The sequence below is a fragment of the Oncorhynchus mykiss genome, chromosome 24 (genome assembly GCF_013265735.2).
Source record: "Oncorhynchus mykiss isolate Arlee chromosome 24, USDA_OmykA_1.1, whole genome shotgun sequence".
Classification (NCBI taxonomy): Eukaryota; Metazoa; Chordata; class Actinopteri; order Salmoniformes; family Salmonidae; genus Oncorhynchus; species Oncorhynchus mykiss.
Genome location: NC_048588.1, coordinates 26,216,202 through 26,243,294, shown reverse-complemented (window position 1 = coordinate 26,243,294; position 27,093 = coordinate 26,216,202). Strand labels below are relative to the sequence as shown.

The following is a 27,093-nucleotide window of genomic DNA, read 5'->3' as shown; positions in this document are numbered from 1 at the left end:
GTTTTTGGATCTTTATTATTTCTTTCTTTGGGTCCAGCTCAGCCCCCCCCCCCCCCCCCCCCCTTACCGTGTGTTTAACAAACAGATAAACCATAAGTATTTGACAGTAGATTTATGCTGTCTGTTGTTATTAGTTCTCACTGTTCCTTTTCACTGTTATGATTTGCATGAGATATGTTACGGGTCTCGTTTCCATCCCCCCTAGACTGCAGGGCCAAAGGGGTTCGTAACAAGCCCTTTTAGTGCAAAGCAATGATGACGGCACGTGTTTGCTTGCAGGTAACCATGGTTGACAGAGGAAGAACAATGATTCCAAGCACCACCCTCCTTTTGAAGCTTACAGTCTGTTATTCAAACTCAATCAGCATGACAGAGTGATCTCCAGCCTTGTCCTCGTCAACACTCACACCTGTGTTAACGAGAGAATCACTGACATGATGTCAGCTGGTCCTTTTGTGGAAGGGCTGAAATGCAGTGGAAATGTTTTGGGGGGATTCAGTTAATTTGCATGGCAAAGAGGGACTTTGCAATCAATTGCAATTCATCGGATCACTCTTCATAACATTCTGGAGTATATGCAAATTGCCATCATACAAACTGAGGGAGCAGACTTGGTGAAAATGTATATTTGTGTCATTCTCAAAACTTTTGGCCACGACTGTACTCTCTCTCGCTCTCTCTCTCTCTCTCTCTCTCTTTCAAACACACACACACACACACACGCACAGGGGAGGTCTTTCCTACAGCCTCCAACTGAGAGGCAAGTCCTGTTGGTTGGTGGGAAGTCAGGAATATAAATGGCCTGCTTCACTTCCCATTAGTCTGGCGGAGTCAGCAGGGCGGCGGCATGGTCAGGTGCTGCTGAGTGAACAGACACAGAAAACACTTTCTGTTTTCTCTTCACCCTTTTGGCTATCTTTCTCATGTTAAGTCACCTGCCTTTAATCACACTATCACCCCTCTCCCCAAACCATTAAGATTGTTTTCTAATTTTAAGGGGGTTTAGAGTGGATATTCACATCATTCTAAACTGGAAACAGACTTTAGCTTTGAAATATCAAAAACTTCACTTTGAATGTAATGTGCCATTTTTATTTTTGTATTATTACATTATGTTATATTTACATTTATGAAATGTAGGCCTATTGCAAGGGGCCCTGGCGCTGAATGAACCAGTAGCCTACTTAATTGATATTTTTAGAATCTCAAAAATAGACTCAAGAGTTATGGTTTATAAACTCTTCGATATTTGTCCTAAAGTGGTTGTATGGGTGAGGTTAACATGATGTGGGTTTCCTCCTTCGTGTCACTGGCGGCAGGTGCGTAAATAACACCTTCATTAAACTCGAATAAATAAAAGTCCCATGGTATCCGCGCGCGTCACTCACCTGAAAGCCCCTCATCAAAACCCTCATCGATCGTGGCTCATCTGTTCACAGTCGGTGTCCTAACCGATACCCCGTCCCTCCCTACCGTACAGGGGCTTGTTAAAATGATATGCCTGATATGCCTGTGTCTCACTCGCAGTGTAATTTCGCCGAGTGCTCCGTCCCGTGGACGTTACACCAGAACGAGCAGATTAGACAGGTCTACTGTGGACCGGCTCAGTGTCTACTCTTTATCACCGATGTTTACCTTTCAGTTTACATCAGAGCTAGGCTAGGCTAGACAGTAGCTTGGTAATACACGACACTAATGAGTTCTACACACTGACCGGGTTTAAAGTGAAAACTGTCGATACATGGCTATAGACATTCTGGACTCGAAGTAATTTGACACATACGTAACCTCTTTGGGTGGGTGAGGGCTGAGGGTCAGCAAATGGTTAGTTTATCCAGGCACCGGGGAGGCATGGAAAGCAGCGGAACTGTGTTTGATTTATTTTGGCCATCTGTTGACATCTTTACAACTTGATCATCAGTCTTGAACGTCAAGATCGCGCGCAACAGCATGGTTTCCCGCCACCTCTTATTCTGGCAAATGCACTATGAGATAGGCTAAGGTTTAATGAAATGGGCAGTTATTGAACTGATTTGCATAGTAACTATAGATTGAATGTTTGCATTATGTGTGGCTCTTTGGGCTTGGATGAGATTTCGCAGCAGTTTAATAACCTGTACAACTGACTTTTGATAATAATTTGGACTATTTCGTTATGCTTAGGCTATAGCCTAGTGCTTGTGTTATTCATATTTGATGAGATGATTCAACTGGCAACATTGAACGACAGTCTACTCACTTATTATAGTAGTAACATTGAACGACGGGCTACTCGCTTATTATAGTAGTAACATTGAACGACAGGCTACTCACTTATTCGCTACCGTGGTGGTGGTAGGCTACATCGTCCATCTTAGTCTCTCTCTCTCCCCTTCCCAACTCCTCTATCTCCCTGTCTGTCACACGCTCTCTCTCTCTCACTCTCTCTCTCACACACAGTCCTGTTGAGCAAATGAGCGCTGCTCCTATTCGGTTCTTTGGATTTGCAGTGAGTGGCATGTTTCAGAACGTCTAGCTCTCTGACCAGCTTCTGTGTGTACATGCATGGACAGGACACGATCTGAACCACTATCGCAGACCACACTTGCATCAAAAGTGCATGGAAAGACTCTGAACACTGCATTTGTGCCGGTAAGTGTGTGTGTACCCATTCTACATTTCTATCGTGGCATGTCTGTCTAATTCCCAGCAGTTAGATCTGTTTGCAACAGCACTGACGTCAAGTTAATACTGTTTTCTATCACATTCATAGCCACTGACAGACAGTAGAATGTTAATGTGTTATTTCACGATCCTCTGCTTGATGAATGTGTTCTAAAGCCCATGCATGCTAAACGGGGAGCAGTGCTCTGGTTTCTCCAGTGGGACCAATGCAACCACCACATCCCATATGAGTGATAATATAACGTTTAATATAAAAGTTATAAAGATGAACATTATTGACTTTGACAACTGAAAACAAAATGATGTCAGAATAAGATTAGGAGGCTATTTCATGCGCTATGAGTTTTCCACGGTGTACAAAGAAACAGAGAGCTCTCCGATCATCTGCAACCCCCTTCTTCTTTTTTTAACTAGACAAGTCAGTTAAGAACAAATTCTTATTTACTGTGACGGCCTACACCGGCCAAACCCGGACGACGCTGGGCCAATTGTGTGCCGCCCTATGAGACTCCCAATCACGGCCGGTTGTGATACAGGCTGGAATCGAACCAGGGTCTGTAGTGACGCCTCTAGCACTGAGATGCTGTGCTTAGACCGCTGCGCCACTCGGGAGCCCCGACTCGTTCTCACTCTCGTAGCTCCGCGGCTTATCCTCGTATCCATTTCAGTGACTCCAATAATATCGAGTGGCGGTAGCGAGCGTATTGACTGTGTGTGTAGGGGCTCGATGGGGTCACCCTAGCCGGGTTAATTGAGTTAGCAGCCCGCGCCTGGTGGCTGCGTGACAGGAAGGGACCCGGGATGCAATAGCGGTCCAGCTAGTGGTTAAACGATCCCCGGGAACGCGTGTGTGTGCGTGTGTGTGGTAATGTCACACATGAGTACCAGTGACTGTGTGTAAGAGAGACACGGAAAGTGTAAATTCTTGTGAGAAGTAGTTATGTTTCAGGTTCCCTTTGGTCCTTTTGCAACAGTGTTCTCGAAAACGATATCACACTATAGCTGTCTTTAGCCCCTACACCATCACTACGGCACTCTGTTGTGTGTGCAGAATCTGGCAGGCGGCGATAAGAGTGAGTGGGAACCGGCCTGCTCAGAAACTCCAGTACCGCTGAATGTGATCCGTCAGGGTCCATGACCACTTTGATTAGAAGAAAATAAACATTTTTACAGTATGGCGCTGACCCGGGTCTCCAAGCCCGGTCTGTGTGGTTGCGCGTGCAGGGCAGGCGGCAGGAAAGCCAGAGACGCGTGCGCCCTCCCCTGCTCCCATTCTATACGATAACCTATTGTGCGCTGAAATGAATTGGATAATAATAGCATTGATCTGAACCTGATCCCTCGGGCGTGGTGCCCTTCGGTCCATTGATCGTATCTAAGATTTATGGAGGGTGGTTAGGGACCTAGGCCATACTCTGGCCAAGATGGGTGTGGTGGGCTTTTGTGAATAACATAGGTTTTCTTGTGTGCAATGTTTATGTATAATAATGTTTTATTTATGTGTGTTTTTGTGAGTGTGTATGTGCCTAGAGTTGTTTGAACTGGACTTTGGCCTGCTGCTATCTATGTGCTCCTCCTGATAGGTTATATATTAGAAGAGCTTGACAACTGGTTGGGTACTATGCATCATCCTGAGTGTATTTAGGATGCATTTAGACTATGTGTGTTTGTGTGTGTGTGTGTGTGTGTGTGTGTGTGTGTGTGTGTGTGTGTGTGTGTGAGAGAGAGAGAGACAGAGAGAGAGAGACAGAGAGAGAGAGAGAGACAGAGAGAGAGAGAGAGAGAGACAGAGAGAGAGAGAGAGAGAGAGAGAGAGACAGAGAGAGAGAGAGAGAGAGACATAGAGAGAGAGAGAGAGAGAGAGAGAGTATTTGTGTGTGTGAATCCGCGTATAAGAATGTGTGTATGGACTGTGCAGGACAGAGAGCAGCATTAATATCACTCTCAGACATTAGACCTATCATGTCTGGTATAGAGCCATTCATCAGCCTCTCCTCTCATAGAGATGCCACTCAGATCCAATCCATTAGCCACGCAGTGTGGGCAACACAAGTTAATGTCTGCCCACTGCAAGAGGACTCAGTTAGTGTGTGCTTTGATTCTGTAATTGTTTTAAGGACAGATTGGATGTAAGTGTGTGTGTCCCTCTCCATGCTCGAGGCTATCCTACCAATTTGTGTCTTTGTGTGTATGTTGATAAGAGATACAGCATAAGGTGGGTGTCTGGAGAGTGTGAGTAAGTATGTTTGTAATGTGTGTGTGTGAAAGAGGGGAGAGTTGTGACTCGTGATGGATGATGGAGAGGATAGATAATGACATCTTGTGAAGAAACACCATTCCCCCTTCACCGCAGTACCCCCCCCCCCCCCCCCCCCCCCCCCCCCCCACACACACTTGTTAGCAAATGTGTCAGCTAGAGATGCCATGCAGGAGCTTGCAGGGATTTGTAGTTTTGCTTGATGTCTACTTTGATGCTAATTAGCATTTTTGAATCGGAGTGTAAATAGAGCCGAATATATTAATAAAAGTCACCTTGTCCAAGAGAGATTTACATGGTTATCAAAATATCACTCCAGGGTAAGCCTACATGAAACACTGCCCTTATTTTAAGTGTTTATAAAAATCCCATACGGGAAAAATGAATAGTGGATAAACAATTGGAACCATTTCCCTGTTTGACCGCTAGGTTTTATGGGTATTATGACACCTCCACTGTGGTGCTCTATTCACAGTCAACCCTTTTTCTGTCACCCTTTTTTCTTCCTATTTTCCCCTTCCACAAAGAGAGCAACAAATATTTTCTACCTCACTCCATCTCTCCCTTGATTGCACTTTCTCTCTTCCCCCTTTCCCCCATTCCCACTGGGCAAAAACTGGTTGAATCAACGTTGTTTCCATGTCCTTTCAACTCCAAAAATCGATGTTATGAGATTTGCAAAAAGTATTCAACGTAAGGGCATTTTGTATTTTTTCACGCAACTTTTAACCTAAATCCAATGACATGATGAGATTTTTGGTTGATTTCACAATGAAATTACAATAGTTGACAACTCAATACAATTTAAATCAAAACTAGACATTGAATTGACATCTGTGCCCAGTGTGTTCTCTCCTCACACACAGAGAAACAACTCTGCCTCCACCACTCTTTCTCCCCCTCTCCTCTCCTCCTCTCTTCCTCCTCTCTATAGTTCCTGTACTGGCTAAAGTTGAGCAGGTGTGAATAGCAATGTTGATTTGAAGTCTGGTATCTCATCAGTGTGAGGCAGGTCATTGATGTGATTGTGTCTCTGTCCCCAATGTCTCTCCCTCCGAACAAACATCATCTTCCTCCCCTCCTCTCTTCCTCCCCTCCTATCCTGTTACAGATTATGCAAACCACAATTATAGTTAGATCTAGTTATACACAGACATGCTCAAATTCAGATTCTGGACACACATACGCTGATATAATGCAGAATGTTTGTGTGTTGTTCTTTCTCACATGCAAAAACAATGACTTTGGTGTGTACTTATTTTTATTATTTTTTCAGTGTGCGGTTTATACTCTTGTTTATGAATACTAATTGTTCCTGCCAAAACCAGCACTGGACCTAGATCCACTGCTGTGCACAGGGTTTATCTCAATTTTTTACACTCAAAACCAATATTTGGTGTACTGGACTATAGTAGACGTCAGGTCATCATAGAGTACATATTGAAAAGTTTCATTCCAAAACGCCATATATCCATTTTCTGAAATGTTGTTAAATTAGCTTACATTGTTTAAAGAACTTATGAAAGAGATTGGTGTGTTTTTTTCAATATCTAATCATGGCATGGGTTTGTTCAATGACAGACATGTATTTGTTTAAAATCTATCACTTGATGGTTTCATTTCAGAGAGACACATAATAATGTTTTTGGGCAAAAAGCTGTATATTCGCATCACTCAGAGAAATAATAAGTATTGCCTGGTTTTACTGAGTTAAATGTAGCAAATAACTACACTTTTAATAATGAACATTTACAAATTATACATTTGTAACATCAATATTTGTAAAATAATTAGAAATAATAATTCAAACAAGTAATGTGAGATTTGTATGTAAAACATTTACATTTGACATTTTAGTCATTTAGTAGATGTTCTTATCCAGAGTGACTTACAGTAAATGTAGTCATCTGAAGATACTGTAGCTAGTTGAGGCCACCACATATCACAATCAAATATACAGGATACTAACATTCTATTCCAGCTAAACAATGGATATATAGCTTTTTGCTAAAAATACATTTTCATACACATCTAAAATCTGAGAACAATAATATTTTACACACACACGAAGATACCCATAAGAAATCCTTTCTGATGAAAAAACACAAATGTTAAAAATTGGTGTATACATCGTTTTGGAATTAAACTCTTCAATAATGAATTGTAGAGAAAAATAATCACAATTACAATGGCTGCCAAGTGTAAATGAAAGGGAAATACAACTCACTGGCTTGATTTGGTAGACTAGTAACAGCCAAACAAACACAGAGCCAGATGCTCACATATTGTTGCCTCAACACACATCCTGGGCCTCAACACACATCCTGGGCCTCAACACACACCCTGGGCCTCAACACACACCCTGGGCCTCAACACACACCCTGGGCCTCAACACACACCCAGGGCCTCAACACACACCCTGGGCCTCAACACACATCCTGGGCCTCAACACACATCCTGGGCCTCAACACACACCCTGGGCCTCAACACACACCCTAGGCCTCAACACACACCCTGGGCCTCAACACACACCCTGGGCCTCAACACACATCATGGGCCTCAACACACACCCTGGGCCTCAACACACACCCTAGGCCTCAACACACACCCTAGGCCTCAACACACATCCTGTTCCTCAACACACATCCTGGGCCTCAACACACACCCTGGGCCTCAACACACACCCTGGCATACTACACATGTGATGTATTGAGGATCTGGAGCAGTCTGCCCACTTTCCAAATCTTTGATCTCTCTGCTCACTTTCCTGAGGCAAAACAGGTGTGTGTGTTTGTGTCTGTGTGTGTATGTGTTATGATGATGGGTGTGTATTGCTGTTTGTCACAATCCACTATAATGAAAAGCCATTCTCAGACTTATAGAACTTCTGAAACCTGAGATAGCGATCTCTGTTAATTTATAATTTTTTACGTGTGTGTGTGTGTGTGTGCTACTAACTCTCACCATCTCATGTCAGAATTAGATGTTCATCCATGTTTCTTAAACGTCAAATTTCAAAGTTATCCCAAATGTCAAATTTCAAAGTTATCCCAAATGTCAAATTTCAAAGTGTTTAAGGTGAAGTTTAGGCATTAACTCAGAAATGTAAGGTTAGGCAGTAACTACAAATAGTTAAGGTTTGGGATAGGCTTAAAACAAAAATACATTTCTAACACTGGATTTGAGCTTGAATCCTTCTATCTCTGTCCACAACATCTTAGCAAAACCAAAACATCCTTGAAGGTAACCACGCTCACTGTTGCCCCTAGTGGCCAGTTTCCACATCATCAGACATGGATGGACATTGAATACTGACTTGTATCACAGGTGACCTGGCTGGTATGTGTATGTATGTATGTATGTATGTGTGTGTGTGTGTGTGTGTGTGTGTGTGTCCTCACAACCAGTTCTGCAGAATGTCCATTCCTGCCTGTCTAAATAACTCCCCCACACCATTCCCATCCTTCCATCTCTGTCTGCCCCTCCTCTCCCTCTCTCTCTCCTCTCCTTCCCTCTCTCTTCTCCTCCCCTCATCCTCTCTCTCCATCTTCCTAACCCTCCCTCTCTCCTCCCCTACTCCCTATCGATCAATCCAAAGTCATGAGTCACAGAGCAACATCATCTCCCTGATTGATGGGTGTCAGAAATCAATCCAAAATAACTTTAGGAAAGAATGACAGAATGAAAGAAAGAAAAAAAAGAGCATCTCAACAGACAGTAAGTACCCTTAGTCATCTCTGTGTTGTAATCATGTATTCCATCTTCTGTCTCATCCCCCCTCCCTCCCTTTACCTCCCGAGTGGCGCAGCGGTCTAAGGCACTGCATTTCATTGCAAGAGGCGTCCCTACAGACCCTGGTTTGATTCCAGGCTGTATCACAGTCGGCTGTGATTGAGAGTCCCATAAGGCGGCGTACAATTGGCCCAGGCTCGTCCAGGTTAGGGTTTGGCCGGGGTAGACCATCATTGTAAATAAGAACTTGTTCTTAACTGACTTGCCTAGTTAAGTAAAGGTTAAAAAATAATAATTCCCTCTCCTCCTTTTCTATTGAAAGACAGGCTGAGGCTCCTCTGGGGGGGAAGGAAAGAGACAAAGACCCAAGAGATACACTGACAGACAAGAAGAGAGATAGCCTCAGTGGTCCCTAACTCTCTAACGGTAAGGGTAGCAGAGGAGACATACAAGAGGCAGTGTGTTCAGGAGAGCCAAGGGCATTTGGGCTGCGTTACCCCTTTAGCCCTCTAGTGGGCGCCCTCCTCTCTCATATCAGGCCTGGAGGGACATGGCCATCTGAAAGACTCCTCTCTCTACCACCTTCCATCACTCCCTCTATCAGTCTCTCTTTTCAACAACGTAACGCTAATCAACCCTCGTTGCCATGGAGAAGACATACTCCCTCACGGCCCACTACGATGAGTTCCAGGAGGTCAAGTATGGTGGTCGCTATAGCAGTGGCACCCTTAGCAACGGCATGAGCCTGCACTTGGGTGGGAGCCTGGACCGTAATGTTGGGCGGGGCCGAGGCAAAGGGGGTGGGGCTAGTGATCGGAGTCGGGACCTGAGTGGCATCAACAGCGGACAGGGACTTCCTCGATGGAGCCGCAGGGAGATCTGCCTGCTCTCTGCTCTGGTGTTCGCCGCGGGGATGTGTGTCATCCTGGGCAGCATGCTGGCACTCAAATACATCTCCCTGGACTTCCAGCAGGAGGCGCACTGCAGACAGGACTGCCAGAAGAAACGCTCGTTAGTCCGAGCTGCACGCTTCGTCCAGGCCAACATCGACCCCACCATCCAGCCCTGCCAGGACTTCTACAGCTTTGCCTGCGGCGGCTGGCTACGACGCCATGGCATCCCAGAGGACAAGCTGAGCTACGGCATCATCACCGCCATAGGAGAGCACAACGAGGAGAAGCTACGACGCCTCCTGCTGGAGCCCGTGCGCCGGCACACCGTGGACTCGGCTGAACGCAAGGTGAAAGAGTTCTACCGCTCCTGTGTGAACATCCAGGAGATTGACAAGCTGGGGTCGGGGCCCATGACAGAGGTGATTGACAGCTGTGGTGGGTGGGACCTGGTTGGAGTGCCCTCTGGTGGTGCGGGGTGGGAGAGCAGTACTGCACCAGCCAGACCAGACTTTGATGAGCTGCTCTATAGGACCCAGGGGGTGTACAGCACAGCTGTCTTCTTCTCTCTCACTGTTAACGTAGACGATAAGAACTCCTCACGCAACGCTATCAGGGTAAGAATGTGTGTATGGATGTGTCTGTCTGTCTGTGAACATCTACTGTTTATCATCTGACAGATGTACCATCTGTTTACTTACATGTCGGTGTTGTTTACACGTGTTCATATGTGTTCTCTTGACTGTGTGTATATTTATAGATTGATCAGGAGGGGCTCACACTGCCTGAGAGGACTCTGTACCTGGGGCAGGATGAGGACAGTGTGAAGGTAAAGGATTACCCCCTCCCTCTTTCTATCCACCACTCCATCTCTCCATCTGTTCACTTATCGACCCACTCCTTTCTTTTCCATCTATCCATCTGTTTGTTCCTGTCATCGCTGTTCCCTTTTTGTTATCCTGTCTGCTCCGTCATATGTCACACTGCTGTCCATTGACCATTAATAATGATGTCATGTTGTTGTCCAATGTCCATTAATGATGATGTCATGGACAGATCCTGGCAGCTTACAAGGCCCTGATGGAGCGTCTGCTAAGCATGCTGGGAGCTCACAATGCCACTCAGAAGTCCAAAGAGATCCTACAGCTGGAAACACGCCTGGCCAGCGTAAGTCTATGTCTGTGTGTGTGTGTGTGTCTGTGTGTTCAGTTCTAATGTTTCTTCCCCTCTGTTTCAGATCACTGTGTCTGAGTATGATGAACAGAGAAAGGACATCAGCATTATGTACAACCGCATTACCCTGAGAAAACTACAGCACATCGCTCCCAGTGTGAGTACCACACACACCACACACACATATGTATTGTGTGTGTGTGTGTGTGTTTGTGTGTGTGTGTGTGTGTGTGTGTGTGTGTGTGTGTGTGTGTGTGTGTGTGTGTGTGTGTGTGTGTGTGTGTGTGTGGGCAGAAGTGTGATGGATTAAAAGCTGAACTCCAGCAGAGCATTGTAAAGAGTGTGTGTGCGTGCGAGGCGGGGGGCCATTCTACGCCCTGTAAACCTTTCATACTCACGCCTCTGTGGCTCAGCGAAGCTGTCCGCCCTGCAGGGATAGAAGGAGACCAACGGGGGGCTACGGAACGAGGGAGGTGGGAGGAAGAGAGGGAGAGAGAGGGTAGAGAACGGGAGAGGACGGGATAAATGGTGGTCGACGGGGGACTACAGAAGGAGGATGGAGGGAGGAGGGGGGAAAGGAGACAGAGGGGAACCGATGTAGGAGCATATGGAATTAATCTGGGGGAGAGAGGGACTGAGCGGGTAGAGAAAGAGGGAGTAGAGGGGGGAAGACAGGAGGGGAGAGCCATAAGGTACGTTGGAGAGCAGCAGAAAACTGATGGAGAATTCAGAGCTGCTCCATCACTTCTGATTGGAGAAGAAGGGTGGGGATAGGAGGGGAGAGAAGGGGGGAGTGAACATGAAAGGAGAGAGAGATGGATGATGTGAGCTTCACTAGCATCACTCATAAAACGAGAGAAAGAAACATGAGAGAAAAAGAAAGAAAGAAAGAATACTAGAAATGTGAAAGAGATTACTAAAAATATGCAAATGGTGATTGAAATTGACATACAGAGAGACAGACAGATGGATGTAGAGACAGACAGCAAAACCCAGGGGAGGAGTAATAGACAGTAGCTGTAACTGTTGGTTAGACAGATGGACAATTAGATATACAGATGTAGGATCTTAATTGATCACTCTTTTGTTGCTGAGAATTTTATTGCACATCACAAAATGCAGATTTGTAGTGTATTTGGATTTTAAAACGACTTCTAAGGTTTGTAATTTCCACTTTGAAATTTCTGACTTGATTTACCCTAACAAAAAATGTATCAATTGCTACAAAAATGTACATTCATTATAATCCACATAATAATTCACATTTCCTGTTGCTGAAGGATTATTTTCCTGCTCAGGATTATCAGTCCACGCTCAGACAGACAGACATGGTCAAATTATGTTCATACTGATTTATCCCTCTCCACCTTTCCCTCTTTCACTCTCTTTCACTCTTATCTACTATCCCACTATTGCCTGTTAATAATAGTGGGAGATTATGAGACCATTTGGGATTACAGGGATGCGAAGTTAAGGAGGAACTTTGTGTTGTGGATGACCTAAACTGTGAGCAGGGGTTTCTAACAATCGTTTTTTCTTATCTTGCTAAAACTGAAACCTCCTCTCCTCTCTTCTCCTCTAACCTGTCTCTACAGCTGCACTGGAAACGTTTGTTGGACAGAATCTTCCATGATAACTTCTCTGAGGATGAAGAGATTGTGGTGTTGGCTACTGACTACATGGAGAAAGTCTCAGAGATCATCAATACCACCTCCAAAAGGTGAGAGAGATAGGGAGAGTGGAAGGAGGGGAGGAGGGGAAGGGTGGGAGGAGGGGAGGGGAGGGTGGGAGGAGGGGAGGAGGTGAAGGGTGGGAGGATGGGAGGAGGGAAGTGTGGGAGGAGGGGAAGGGTGGGAGGGTGGGAGGAGGAGAGGAGGGAAAGGGTGGATGAGAGGCAGAGGAAGAATGCAAAGGTTAGAGAGTTACATGGAACATCAATGGCATAAGATACATGAGTTTTGAGGATGTGTAAGAATTTTTGTAGGAGTTGCTGAATTAGTGTGTGTGGCCTTTACTAGGGCTGTTACTATACACTGTGTCATGTTGTAGTGTCATAGTGTGTATACACATGTTTTACTAGGGCTGTTACTATACGTTGTGTCATGTTGAAGTGTCATAGTGTGTATACATTTGTTTTTGAGTGTGTGTGTATGTGGGGGTGTTGTGCTGTTAAAGGCAGCTCTTGTCAGACTCCAGAGGTGGCTGTGAGGGCTAGTGGGAGTCAGGTTGCCTGTTACTACTGCTGACAGCTCTCCAATACTGACCGGTGTTATACTCTACTCTACACTACACTACACTTCACACCTGTCTGTCTGCCAGTCTGTAGTAGTCTGTCTGTAGCCTACTATCTCTCAGTTCATTTTAGTTCATATAATTACAGTTACAATTACAGTACATTTCAATTGATGGTCTGTCTGTATAGCTTTTTTATCTTTCAATACTCTATACCTCCAACCTCATCCTTCATACCCCCCCCCCCTCATTCTTCATACCCCCTCCCCCTCCCTCATCCTTCATACCCCCTCCCTCATTCTCCATATACCCCTCCCTCATTCTTCATACCCTCCATCATCATTAATACTAACTCCCTCCCTCATCATTCATACTAACTCCCTCCCTCAATATTCATACCCCCTCTCCCCTCCCTCATCATTCATACTAACTCCCTCCCTCATCATTCATACCCCCTCCCCCCTCCCTCATCATTCATACCCCCTCCCCCCTCCCTCATCATTCATACTAACTCCCTCCCTCATCATTCATACCCCTGCATCATCATTCATACCCCCTCCCCCCTCCCTCATCATTCATACCCCCTCTCCCCTCCGTCATCATTCATACCCCTCCCTCATCCTTCATACTAACTCCCTCCCTCATCATTCATACCTCCTCCCCCCTCCGTCATCATTCATACCCCTCCCTCATCTTTCATACCAACTCCCTCCCTCATCCTTTATATCCCCTCTCTCCCTCCCTCATCCTTCATACCAACTCCCTCTCTCCTTCCTCATCATTCATACCCCTCCCTCCCTCATCCTTCATAACAACCCCCTCTCTCCCTCCAGCTGTATTCCTGCTCTTATCTCCTTTCCTCCTTTTTCTCTGTTCTTGTACGTAGTTATATCAGTTCTTGAGTAAGATGTTCTTTGAAATGAGAAAAGAGATACACAGTGGGGTGAGTGCTCTCATAAAATGTCACGTCACTTAATATCAGATAATGTAATATTAATCTTATCATAATCCTCTTTACTATAATCACCCTTATTACCGTCACTGTGGTGACGACCGGCATTACAGCCAGTCCACTTTGATCCTCAAGTCGCTGGAGGCTCTGGGGATTTTGTGTATTTTCTTTTGTTTCCCCCCTTCCTCCATGTATCTCTCCATCCTGGTGATTTCAGTGATAAACCCCTCGCTTCATGTTCCCCCCTCTCTCTGTTTTCTCCTTCCTCTCTCTTTCTACTGTCTGTTTTCTCCCCCCTCCCCCTCCCTTCCCCTCTCCTCCTCCCTCCTCCCTCCCTCCCTCAATGGGAAACATATGTTAACATTGCCAAAGCAAGTGAAGTAGATAATAAACAAAAGTGGAATAAACAATGAAAATGTACAGTAAACATTACACTCCCAAAAGTTCCAAAATAATAAAGACACTTCAAATGTCATTATGTGCAAATAGTTAAAGTACAAAAGGGAAGATAAATAAACATAAATATGGGTTGTATTTACAATGGTGTTTGTTCTTCACTTGTTGCTCTTCTCTTTTGGCAACAGGTCACAAATATTGCTGCTGTGATGGCACGTTGTGGTATTTCACCCAATAGATATGGGAGTTTATCGAAATTGGGATTGTTTTCTAATTAAATTTTAACTGCATACTTGTTGTTTGTGTAAATGGATTTTATAGTGTGTTTTTCCCCCAACACCACTTTCCATCAATTTGCATAGCAGATCATCATGCCAAATTGAGTCAAAAGCTTTTTTGAAATCAGCAAAGCATGAGAAGACTTTGCCTTTGTTTTGGTTGTTTATCATTTAAGGTGTGCAGGGTGAATATGTGGTCTGTCGTAATTTGGTAAAAAGCGAATTTGACATTTACTCAATACATTGTTTACATTGTTTATGATAATGCAGATGATTTTCCCGAGGTTGCTGTTGACGCATATCCCACAATAGTTATTGGGGTCAAATTTGTCACCAATTTTGTGGATTGGGGTGATCAGTCCTTGGTTCCAAATATTGGGGAAGATGCCAGAGCTAAGGATGATGTTAAAGAGTTTAAGTATAGCCAATTGGAATTTGTGGTCTGTATATTTAAGGATACCACCAACATCACAGGCCTTTTTGGGTTGGAGGGTTTGTATTTTGTCCTGTAGCTCATTCAATGTAATTGGAGAATTCAGTGGGTTCTGGTAGTCTTTAATAGTTGATTCTAAGATTTTTATTTGATCATGTATATATTTTTGCTGTTTGTTCTTTGTTATGGGGCAAAAAGATTGGAGAAGTGGTTTACCCATACATCTCCGTTTTGGATAGATAACCTTTCGTGTTGTTAGTTTAGTGTTTTCAAATTTTCCCTGAAGTGGTTAGATTCTATGGATTCCTCAATTACATTGAGCTGATTTCTGACGTGCTGTTCCTTCTTTTTCTGTAGTGTATTTCTGTATTGTTTTAGTGATTCACCATAGGCATAGGCCCAGGTTTTTCCCGGACTTTATGTTTTTGGTTGGATAGGTTTCTCAATTTCATTCTTAGGTTTTTGCATTCTTCATCAAACCATTTGTCATTGCTGTTAATTTTCTTCGGTTTTCCGTTTGACATTTTTAGATTTGATAGGGAAGCTGAGAGGTCAAATATATAGTTTAGGTTTTCTACTGCCAAGTTTACACCTTCACTATTACAGTGAAATGTTTTGTCCAGGAAGTTGTCTAAAAGGGATTGTATTTGTTGTTTCCTAATTGTTTTTAGGTAGGTTTCCACACTACATTCCTTCCATCTATAGCATTTCTTAATATTATTCAGTTCCTTTGGCTTTGATGCCTCATGATTGAGTATTGCTCTGTTCAAGTAGACTGTGATTGTGCTGTTATCTGATAGTTGTGTCAGTGGGCTGACTGTGAACGCATTGAGAGACTCTGGGTTGAGGTCAGGGATAAAGTAGTCTACAGTACTACTGCCAAGAGATGAGTTATAGGTGTACTTACCATAGGAGTCCCCTCGAAGCCTACCATTGACTATGTACATACCCAGCATGCAACAGAGTTGCAGGAGTTGTGACCTGTTTTTGTTGGTTATGTTGTCTTAGTTGTGCCTAGGGGGGCATATGAGGGAGGGAATGCTGTCACCTCCAGGTAGGTGTTTGTCCACCTGTGTGCTGAAGGTGTCCGGTTCTTGTCCAGTTCTGACATTTAGCCACAGACTAGTACATGTCCCTGGGACTGGAAATTATTGATTTCCCCCTCCAGGGGACTGCCAGCTCTTTGTAAACTACAGTAGAGGGAAACCAATGGGTCCATCGCCTCTATACCATGTTTCTTGTAGGATGGCAATGTCTGTACTTCTGATTTTAGGCCAAAGGCAGATGACCTCAGGCCTTGGATATTCCAGAATGAGATAGTGAAGGCTTTGTGTTCCATAAAGTGTCCAGTGTTGTTATTCATGTGGTTTGGCCTCAGACCAGTAAGTGTGAGCAGAGCCTGCTGAGCATCTGGTACATGCCATTGGCTTGGGCTAGTGTAAGAGTGGGGTTTGGGCCTGTTTGCCTGCTCATGGCCTGGGCATGGGGTGGGCAGGAGGGGCATAGGTCTGATCTGATGGGACCTAAATGGGGTGTGGGCATGGTTGACTTGGGGTGTTGATTGGTTGGGGTGGGGGTGTGGATGTCGCTGGTAGTGCTGTGGTCTGGATGTAGGTCCTCTTGGCGTGGGTCCTCTATGTGTAGGTCTGGGGGGAGGTGTCCGGCAGGTCTGGGATATTGTCTCGCTGGTCTGGTTGGGGTGTCTGTTGATCTGTTGCTCCTGTGGGAAGTGTTGAAGCTGTGGTTGAGGGTGAGATCCTTTAGGGTCCGGGCGAAGGTGGGCACTGCTGCCTTGTATAGGTGGACCTGGTCAAAAAGGCTGTTCAAGTCCAGGGTGGAGTGGGGGGCCAGGTAGACATTTGTTTTTGACGCACAGTCACAGGAAATAGTTGCGTTTAGCCGCTGTATGGTGGCAGGGGGGAAGTATTTTCGTGGTAGCAGGGTGGAGATAACCACTTGTGCGTTGGGGAAAGTAGAAGAAGCTTTTTCAATCACTCCCTTGAGTGCTGTGGCCACCCTTTCCTGCTGTGTTCTCAGGTTGTTTGTGCCTGTGTGTATTATTATGTGGCTGGGTGACCCTATTTGGTCCTCAGGCAGAAGGTCTAGGGTGTGTTGAAATCAGAGTTTAGACACTGTATGTTTGGGGAAAAGTTTATTTTCTTATATATATTTCCAGTTTGAGTCCATAAGGAGTAAAAATCTGTGGCTTGTATATGTTCTCAGTGAGTGTGGGGGGGTTGTCAGGTGGGCTATCAGGGTGGCTGACAGGGGGGTGCTCAGAGAGGGTGGGATCCCCTGGGCTTGGGGTTCTTCATTTGTCTGACCTGCTGTGATGTTGAGGCTGTGGTCAGGTTCTGGGGTGGGCTGTTCTGCTGGCTTATCTGCGGGGGTGGCAAGTTCTCTTATGGGTTGTTCTCTGTCACACGTCATCTTTCTCACCTTCTCCTCTAGTGTTATGTTCTTCGCCTTCTCATTCTCCGATGATGTTATCTCTCCACAAGCCAGAGTGCAGATATGTCTCTCTCCACCTCCAGGTCTGGTTGAGGGGGTGTTGTTGAGCTGGACCATTTTTTTTGTGCTGACTTGAGTGTGCTCACCTGCTGTTCCTGCTCCACCTAACTTACCTCCAGGTGGGTGAATTGATCCTTAATTTCAATGAGGGAGTAGTACTCTGTGCTGGGAGGTTGACTTACCGCTTGGGGTTGCTTGACTGTGTGGTTGTATAATTAAGAGGTCTCAAGAGAAAGCTTATCCTGCTGAGCTCTCTCTTTAATTATGTGAACATCCAGCTGAAACTGTTTGGGGTTGCCCTGTACCATTACTGTTCCAGACTTGTACAGGTTGACATTGGCTGACTCAGAGTCCTCATTGTCTAATATGCTGAGTTTCCACCCATCACTAACAACCCCCCTCTTACCAGAGAGGTAGTGTGTTAATATAGCACGGTGCCATGCCAGGGGATGATCTGTGTGGAAGATTAAGTTGCTTATGTTCCCATTTTATGGCAGTCAGCAAAAAGTGTCTCTTGATTTTCCATAAAGAGCTTATTTTTGTACTTTTTTTGTGCCTTCTCATTTTTTACTTCCAGAGGGTACTGTATTGTAATGACCTCTGAACAGCGAGAGGGGGCTTCAAAGGCCTCTGCATTTGGGTGGAGTAGGCTGTGCAACTCTCCTGCCATTGTTGGGCTCAAGGGATTTGACACCTCTCGCTTCACACCTCAGTGCTAATTGAAGTTACAGTCAGATATGTTCTGTCCTAGCAAGCTTGGTAGCCGTAACTTAGCATTCAGTCCTTATAAAGTAAAATATATCATTGTAATGAGTTTTTCTTCTTGGCTTTGAAAGTAGCTTCAGGCTTAACATGACTCACTCAGTTCCAGGTTGGATGGTGTTTTCAGGTTTTTGTTGTTCGTTTGTCAGAGCATTTGCCGTATAGCTTGGAAATAAGAATCTTTGTTAGTAAGAATGGTTCCAGGTCATCTTGTCCAAAATCACGTTGTAGGTTTGGATTTGGAGTGAAGGTTACGTTGTGGAGGGTAGTATCCTGTATATGTCCTTGGTGAAAAATACAAGTTTATCTAACTCTAAAAAAAACGTGCTGAAAAATGCGGGAGCTCATCTGCTCATCTGTTCTCTCTCTCGCTCTCTCTCTCTCTCTCTCTCTCTCTCTCTCTCTCTCTCTCTCTCTCTCTCTCTCTCTCTCCATTATCTGTTTTTAATCAAAGGTTAGCGTCGCTGTTTCCTCACACACACAGGCGGACTCCTGTTCCTACCACTACCCACTGTGCACCCCTTTGTTCATTTGCATAAGTGATGAGAAATGCCCCTGTGCTTCTCAGTGTGGGGTCTCTCCACTGCTCTTTATGAGTCTCCAATTACACAGCTACCCACACATACACGAACACACACGCACGCACACACGCACGCACGCACGCACACGCACGCACGCACACACACACACACACACACACACACACACACACACACACACACACACACACAGAAAGAGAAAGATACCATCGAACATTCACACCTACATGTGAGCGATCCCATTGATATAAACAACCACACACTCACGCCCAGACACACACATCCGCTCACAAGCACTCTTTCTCTTTCTTATAAACACACACAGACAGACAGAGGGACACACACACAGACAGAGGAACACATACACAGACAGAGGAACACATACACAGACAGAGCAACACACACAGACAGAGCAACACACACAGACAGAGCAACACACACAGACAGAGCAACACACACACAGACAGAGGAACACACACAGACAGAGCAACACACACAGACAGAGCAACACACACAGACAGAGCAACACACACACAGACAGAGGAACACACACAGACAGAGGAACACACCTCTTTGGGACACACACACACCTCTTTAGGACACACACACACCTATTTAGGACACACACACACCTCTTTAGGACACACACAGTCACATTTGGGCCAGGCAGGGGGTGAGGCTGTGACAGAGGTGTTTGACGGAGGCCAGCCGTACATCTGTCTGCTTTATGGAGCAGCAGAGCTGAGAGGCCCTGGGAGGTCACTAATGCAGCCCAGAAACAGGTCTTTGTCTGGGCTCTGGACACGCTGGGCTGTGGCCTCCACCATGGGTTACTGTCACTCACACCACATACTGCCTGGAGTTAGGGGGCGGGCGGACACACACACTCACTCATAGACACACTTGCAGGAATACATACAGTCTTAGTCTGTTCTCGCAGTGAGAACTCACTGAGCTTCTCAACCTGCTGAGTGGCAAAATAGTGACAGACAGTGAAAGAAAAGAAAACACACAGACACTAGAACTAGAACACTAGAACAGTATGTAGAGAGTTGGACTAGTAACCGAAAGGTTTCAAGATCGAATCCCTGAGCTGACAAGGTGAAAATCTGTTGTTCTACCCCTGAACAAGGCAGTTATTAACCCACTGTTCCTAGGCCGTCATTGAAAATATGCATTTGTTCTTATTGACTTGCCTAGTTAAAGGAAAAATAAAAATGATTAAAAAAATGTGTTCCCCTCCTGTCATTCAGACAGTTCAGATCCATGTGTCAGAGCCCCACAGTCAGAGGGAGAGTGGAGAAGCAATTCCACACACACTTACACTTTTTACAAGGCCTCCTTTGTGTGTGGGCTTCTTCTTTCTGTCACCCTCAGTTTAATTCTCGAGTTATTTACTTGCACATATTCCTTTTTAAACCCTGTGTAGTCCCGTCCCATCTCTCTCTCTTTCGCTTTCTCTCTCACTCCTTTCTCTCCCCCACCCTCCTTCTCCCTCCCTTCTCTCCCCACCCTCCTTCTCCCTCCCTTCTCTCCTCCACCCTCCTTCTCCCTCCCTTCTCTCCTCCACCCTCCTTCTCCCTCCCTTCTCTCCCCACCCTCCTTCTCCCTCACTTCTCTCCCCCACCCTCCTCTCCCTCACTTCTCTCCCCCACCTTCCTTTTCCCTCCCTTCTCTCCCCCACCCTCCTTCTCCCTCCCTTCTCTCCCCCACCCTCCCTTCTGTTCCCACCCTCCTTCTCCCTCCCTTCTCTCCTCCACCTTCCTTTTCCCTCCCTTCTCTCCCCACCCTCCCTTCTGTTCCCACCCTCCTTCTCCCTCCCTTCTCTCCCCCACCCTCCCTTCTCTTCCCACCCTCCTTCTCCCTCCCTTCTCTCCCCCACCTTCCTTCTCCCTCACTTCTCTCCCCCACCTTCCTTCTCCCTCACTTCTCTCCCCCACCCTCCTTCTCCCTCCCTTCTCTCCCCCACCCTCCTCCTCCCTCCCTTCTCTGCTCCACCCTCCCTTCTCCCTCACTTCTCTCCCCCACCCTCCTTCTACCTCACTTCTCTCCCCCACCCTCCTTCTCCCTCACTTCTCTCCCCCACCCTCCTTCTCCCTCACTTCTCTCCCCCACCCTCCTTCTCCCTCCCTTCTCTCCCCCCACCCTCCTTCTCTCCCCCACCCTCCTTTCTCTTCCCACCCTCCTTCTCCCTCCCTTCTCTTCCCACCCTCCTTCTCTCCCCACCCTCCTTCTCCCTCACTTCTCTCCCCCACCCTCCTTCTCCCTCACTTCTCTCCCCCACCCTCCGTCTCCCTCCCTTCTCTTCCCACCCTCCTTCTCTCCCCACCCTCCTTCTCCCTCACTTCTCTCCCCCACCCTCCTTCTCCCTCACTTCTCTCCCCCACCCTCCTTCTCCCTCACTTCTCTCCCCCACCCTCCGTCTCCCTCACTTCTCTCCCCCACCTTCCTTTTCCCTCCCTTCTCTCCCCCACCCTCCTTCTCCCTCACTTCTCTCCCCCACCCTCCTTCTACCTCACTTCTCTCCCCCACCCTCCGTCTCCCTCACTTCTCTCCCCCACCTTCCTTTTCCCTCCCTTCTCTCCCCCACTCTCCTTCTCCCTCCCTTCTCTCCCCCACCCTCCTTCTCCCTCCCTTCTCTACCCCACCCTCATTCTCCCTCCTTTCTCTCCCCCACCCTCCCTTCTCTCCCCCACCCTCCTTCTCCCTCCCTTCTCTCCTCCACCTTCCCTTCTCCCACACTTCTCTCCCCCACCCTCCTCCCTCCCTTCTCTCCTCCACCCTCCCTTCTCCCTCACTTCTCTCCTCCACCCCCCTTCTCCCTCACTTCTCTCCCCCACCCTCCTCCTCCCTCCCTTCTCTCCCCCACCCTCCTCCTCCCTCCCTTCTCTCCCCCCATGTTGCTGGGTTCTATTGACAAGACCCAGACAACTGCCTCCAATCCCATTAACCAGATGAGCTGATGTCCAATGAGGCTGAAACATTAATGACAACACCAGCGTCTCTTTACAACCTCTCCTCCTCTCCCTATCATTCCCTCCTTTCTCTCTGTTCATCCGTCTGTCACTCTATCACTCACACTCACCTCAATGAGAAGTGTGTATGAATGTGGTTGTGTGCGTTTGTGTGAATAGTGAAGTTAGACTGTGGGTAGAAGTTGTACGACCATTATTACAGAAGGTAATGTCTGCAGGTATTCTGGATGGACATTGTATTCTGTCTTAATAATGGGCTCCATTACAATCCAGTCTTCTCATGATTTTTAATTCCCATCCCATTGTGATTCAGGGCTATTGTTTGATCATTAGAATACATTTTACTAAAGCTATTTCCATCTAATCTCACAGGTCTCCTAAATCTTCCCACCACCCCACCAACTCTATCTGGGATTAGATTTTGACACACACACACACATACTCTAGCTATGCCCCTTGCAAACAAGTCATCTGCAATAAATGAATAAACAGGTGTTTTTATTTAACCATGTAAACAAACTCAAACACACACACACACAAAACCAAGCGAAGCTGCCACACCTACAACATACTGATCTGTACTGATTATAAGAAGTATAAAAGAACAAGGACACTGAGTCTTCTTCTTCCTTCCTTCCTCCCTCCCTCCTCCTCGCTCTCCCTCTCTCTTCTCAATTAATTTCACTTCAGAAGTGCTTTGTTGGCGAGACACTGGGGCTGCCTTGCCAAAGCAATTTGAATTTAATATGCAGCACGCGTGTAAAAAATAAAAACAGAAAACAAAAAGCGTTTCACGTGGAGCAAAGTCTCGCAGTAGGAGACCGGGCCAATTGTCCTGAGGACAGAATGGTATCTTCATTCTGTGGGATCCCTCAACGCATTAAATACAACTATACTTTACTGAGAAGAGAAAATAACATTTGAATACATGAATGAAATACACATTTTTTATTTTATTTTTTTTACTTCTACTCGTCTGAGTCACTCTTGGACTCTTTTCATTTGCTGTCCATCTCTCCTCTCTTCCCCCCACCGATACTCTCGGTCTCTCTCCTCTTCTCTAAAACCTGCTTGTATCTCCTTTGCTTTACTCCCCCCCTCTCTCTCTCTGTCCATCTCTCCTCTCTTCCCCCCACAGATACTCTCGGTCTCTCTCCTCTTCTCTAACCTGCTTGTATCTCCTTTGCTTTACTCCCCCCCTCTCTCTCTCTGTCCATCTCTCCTCTCTTCCCCCCACAGATACTCTCGGTCTCTCTCCTCTTCTCTAACCTGCTTGTATCTCCTTTGCTTTACTCCCCCCCTCTCTCTCTCTGTCCATCTCTCCTCTCTTCCCCCCACCGATACTCCCAGTCTCTCTCCTCTTCTCTAACCTGCTTGTATCTCCTTTGCTTTACTCCCCCTCTCTCTCTCTCTGTCCATCTCTCCTCTCTTCCCCCCACAGATACTCTCGGTCTCTCTCCTCTTCTCTAACCTGCTTGTATCTCCTTTGCTTTACTCCCCCCCTCTCTCTCTCTGTCCATCTCTCCTCTCTTCCCCCCACAGATACTCTCGGTCTCTCTCCTCTTCTCTAACCTGCTTGTATCTCCTTTGCTTTACTCCCCCCCTCTCTCTCTCTGTCCATCTCTCCTCTCTTCCCCCCACCGATACTCCCAGTCTCTCTCCTCTTCTCTAACCTGCTTGTATCTCCTTTGCTTTACTCCCCCCCTCTCTCTCTCTGTCCATCTCTCCTCTCTTCCCCCCACAGATGCTCTCGGTCTCTCTCCTCTTCTCTAAACTGCTTGTATCTCCTTTGCTTTACTCCCCCCCTCTCTCTCTCTGTCCATCTCTCATCTCTTCCCCCCACCGATACTCTCGGTCTCTCTCCTCTTCTCTAACCTGCTTGTATCTCCTTTGCTTTACTCCCCCCCTCTCTCTCTCTGTCCATCTCTCCTCTCTTCTCCACACAGATACTCTTGGTCTCTCTCCTCTTCTCTAACCTGCTTGTATCTCCTTTGCTTTACTCCCCCCCTCTCTCTCTCTGTCCACCTTTTCTGTCTTCCCCCTTCTATATTTTTTGCTTCTCTCTTTTTCAGAGGATTCTACATTGAATCTCTGTAGGGGCACTCCTTAATTATACAAAAAAGGCTTGTTAAAAACTAAAACTCATCGTTCCCCCCTTCTCTCTACCTCCTCCCTCTCTTGCCAGGGTTCTCCATAACTACATGCTGTGGCGGATTGTAGCAGCTCTCAGTGAACACCTGTCCACGGCGTTCCGAAGCACCATCCATGAGTTTTCCCGGGAGATTGATGGTACGGAGCGTCAGCTGGAGCTGGGGATGCTGTGTCTCACCCAGGCTAACAAACATTTTGGCATGGCCCTGGGAGCACTCTTCGTCAAGCAACACTTCTCCTCTCACAGCAGGGCCAAGGTAGGGCAGCTTCTATCTCTGTCCTTCTGTTTCTACATCTCTCCTTCACAGCAGGGCCAACGTAGGGCAGCTTCTATCTCTGTCCTTCTGTTTCTACATCTCTCCTCACAGCAGGGCCAACGTAGGGCAGCTTCTATCTCTGTCCTTCTGTTTCTACATCTCTCCTTCACAGCAGGGCCAAGGTAGGACAGCTTCTATCTCTGTCCTTCTGTTTCTACATCTCTCCTTCACAGCAGGGCCAAGGTAGGACAGCTTCTATCTCTGTCCTTCTGTTTCTACATCTCTCCTCACAGCAGGGCCAAGGTAGGGCAGCTTCTATCTCTGTCCTTCTGTTTCTACATCTCTCCTCACAGCAGGGCCAAGGTAGGGCAGCTTCTGTCTCTGTTTCTCTATTTCTTCATCTCTCCTCACAGCAGGGCCAAGGTAGGGCAGCTTCTATCTCTGTCTCTCTATTTCTTCATCTCTCCTCAAAGCAGGGCCAAGGTAGGGCGGCTTCTGTCTCTGTCTCTCTATTTCTTCATCTCTCCTCACAGCAGGGCCAACGTAGGGCAGCTTCTATCTCTGTCCTTCTGTTTCTACATCTCTCCTCACAGCAGGGCCAACGTAGGGCAGCTTCTATCTCTGTCTCTCTATTTCTTCATCTCTCCTCACAGCAGGGCCAAGGTAGGGTGGCTTCTATCTCTGTCTCTGACTGTCTCTCTTTCTTTGTTACTTTCTGTAATTGTTTGGTGAAGTAGATTTGAAAATGTCTCTCTCTCTCTCCATCCCACTCTTCCATCGTCACACCTTAACCCTCTCTTTTCTAGTCTGCCTCTATATATTGTCTTCTTCGTTCTAGGGGATGTGGTTTCCAATGGCATCTCTAACCCCTCTGACCCTTCTCTTTATTTAAGCTCTTCATCCTCTATTCCTCCTTCTGTCTCACCCCTCTCTCCCCCTCTGTTGTGTTCAATGCCAACCTTGCCTCAACCCCAGAACCTAGCCATAGGCACTTTATGTTGGAATTTCCTACATATGACAGCTAACCCATCCTTTCAGTTTCAGATCTATGAAAAGTGCCTAGGGGCAGGAGCATGGGGTGAAGGGTCTATTTGGCGTTGGGCGTACACAATATAGCTATCTCTCTGGCCCACTCCCAATGGAACCTTTTGACAACTGACCTCTAACCTCCAACCCATATTATCTTCCCACAGGTACAGGAGCTGGTAGAGGACATAAAGCACTCACTGGACCTCCGGCTGCAAGAGCTGGACTGGATGGATGAGGTGACCAAGGAGGCAGCCAGGGCCAAGGTCAGATTTCCACACTACCTTATATATAACCAAACATATACTGTAGGCCTGCTGTATTACCATTTAGGATGAAAGCAGGGGTTATTTTATTCTGGATCAGTCTAATACTGGTTTAATAAATCCCTATCTGAGAATGTTGTCTAATACTGTTTATTAAATCCCTATCCGAGAATGTTGTCTAATACTGTTTATTAAATCCCTATCTGAGAATGTTGTCTAATACTGGTTTATTAAATCCCTATCTGAGAATGTTGTCTAATACTGGTTTATTAAATCCCTATCTGAGAATGTTGTCTAATACTGGTTTATTAAATCCCTATCTGAGAATGTTGTCTAATACTGGTTTATTAAATCCCTATCTGAGAATGTTGTCTAATACTGGTTTATTAAATCCCTATCTGAGAATGTTGTCTAAGACTGGTTTATTAAATCCCTATCTGAGAATGTTGTCTAATACTGGTTTATTAAATCCCTATCTGAGAATGTTGTCTAATACTGGTTTATTAAATCCCTATCTGAGAATGTTGTCTAATACTGGTTTATTAAATCCCTATCTGAGAATGTTGTCTAAGACTGGTTTATTAAATCCCTATCTGAGAATGTTGTCTAATACTGGTTTATTAAATCCCTATCTGAGAATGTTGTCTAATACTGGTTTATTAAATCCCTATCTGAGAATGTTGTCTAATACTGGTTTATTAAATCCCTATCTGAGAATGTGGTCTAATACTGGTTTATTAAATCCCTATCTGAGAATGTTGTCTAATACTGGTTTATTAAATCCCTATCTGAGAATGTTGTCTAATAATTTCAGAATATAAGGTCTTAATCCTTATAGAGCACGTGCTGAAACAAACGGGTCTCCAGTATAATCCCATTATAACAGTCTGCTCATGTGTGTGTGGTCTATGAAGGATAAGGCAGCTAAATATTTGCAGTCTATTTTTCACTCCCCCTCTTCTCTTTCACTCTCTCTCTTTCTCTCCCCCTCTTTTTTCTCTGACCCTTTTCTCCCTTCCCTCTCTCAGCTGCAGCATATGATGGTGATGACAGGCTATCCAGACTTCCTCCTCAAACCAGAGCTCATAGACCAGGAGTACGGGGTGAGACAACTTTTACTTTTGTGAAATAGCACAGTTACAAATATATGGCAAATAGAAATCAAACTGGATGGACATAAGAAATAGAGGAAGGCCAAAACTAAAAACAAACCAAATATAACCATTGTAAAAATAGATTGTGTCTGTAAAATGTGTATAGTATGTAAGTAGGAAGTAGAAGCCTAAGTGTTATTGTTTAATAGTTTACTCCAGTTGGGGGAGGGGTGGTAGGGTTTGGGGAATAATAAAGGAAGGTATATTCTGAAAATATGTGTATATGTATGTATGTGTGTATATGTATGCATGTTGATATATATATATATATATGTATGTAGGTTTGTGTATGTATGTATATAGAGTACTGTGCAAAAGTTTTAGGCAGGTGTGAAAAAATGCTGAGAAAGAATGCTTTAAAAAACAGAAATGTTAATAGTTTATATTTATCAATTAACAAAATGCAAAGTTACTGAACAGAAGAAAAATCTACATCAAATCAATA

At 45.7% G+C, this 27,093-nt stretch overlaps 1 protein-coding gene across 3 annotated transcripts in view; it reads left to right on the top strand.

Annotated features, from left to right (window-relative positions):
• The first annotated feature begins 1,884 nt into the window (after positions 1-1,884).
• Positions 1,885-27,093, top strand: part of LOC110503381 (endothelin-converting enzyme-like 1) — a 32,519-nt gene continuing 7,310 nt past the window's right edge. Inside the window, exons 1-9 of one of the 3 annotated variants that reach the window (XM_036961844.1) lie at positions 1,885-2,631; positions 8,976-10,160; positions 10,304-10,372; positions 10,600-10,710; positions 10,781-10,873; positions 12,312-12,436; positions 23,980-24,202; positions 25,396-25,494; positions 26,523-26,597. In XM_036961844.1, the coding sequence (XP_036817739.1) occupies positions 9,300-10,160; positions 10,304-10,372; positions 10,600-10,710; positions 10,781-10,873; positions 12,312-12,436; positions 23,980-24,202; positions 25,396-25,494; positions 26,523-26,597 (1,656 nt within the window). In that variant the 5' untranslated portion in view covers positions 1,885-2,631; positions 8,976-9,299. The remainder of the gene's footprint in view (positions 2,632-8,975; positions 10,161-10,303; positions 10,373-10,599; positions 10,711-10,780; positions 10,874-12,311; positions 12,437-23,979; positions 24,203-25,395; positions 25,495-26,522; positions 26,598-27,093) is intronic. The other 2 variants (XM_036961842.1, XM_036961841.1) reach the window with 2 other exon arrangements.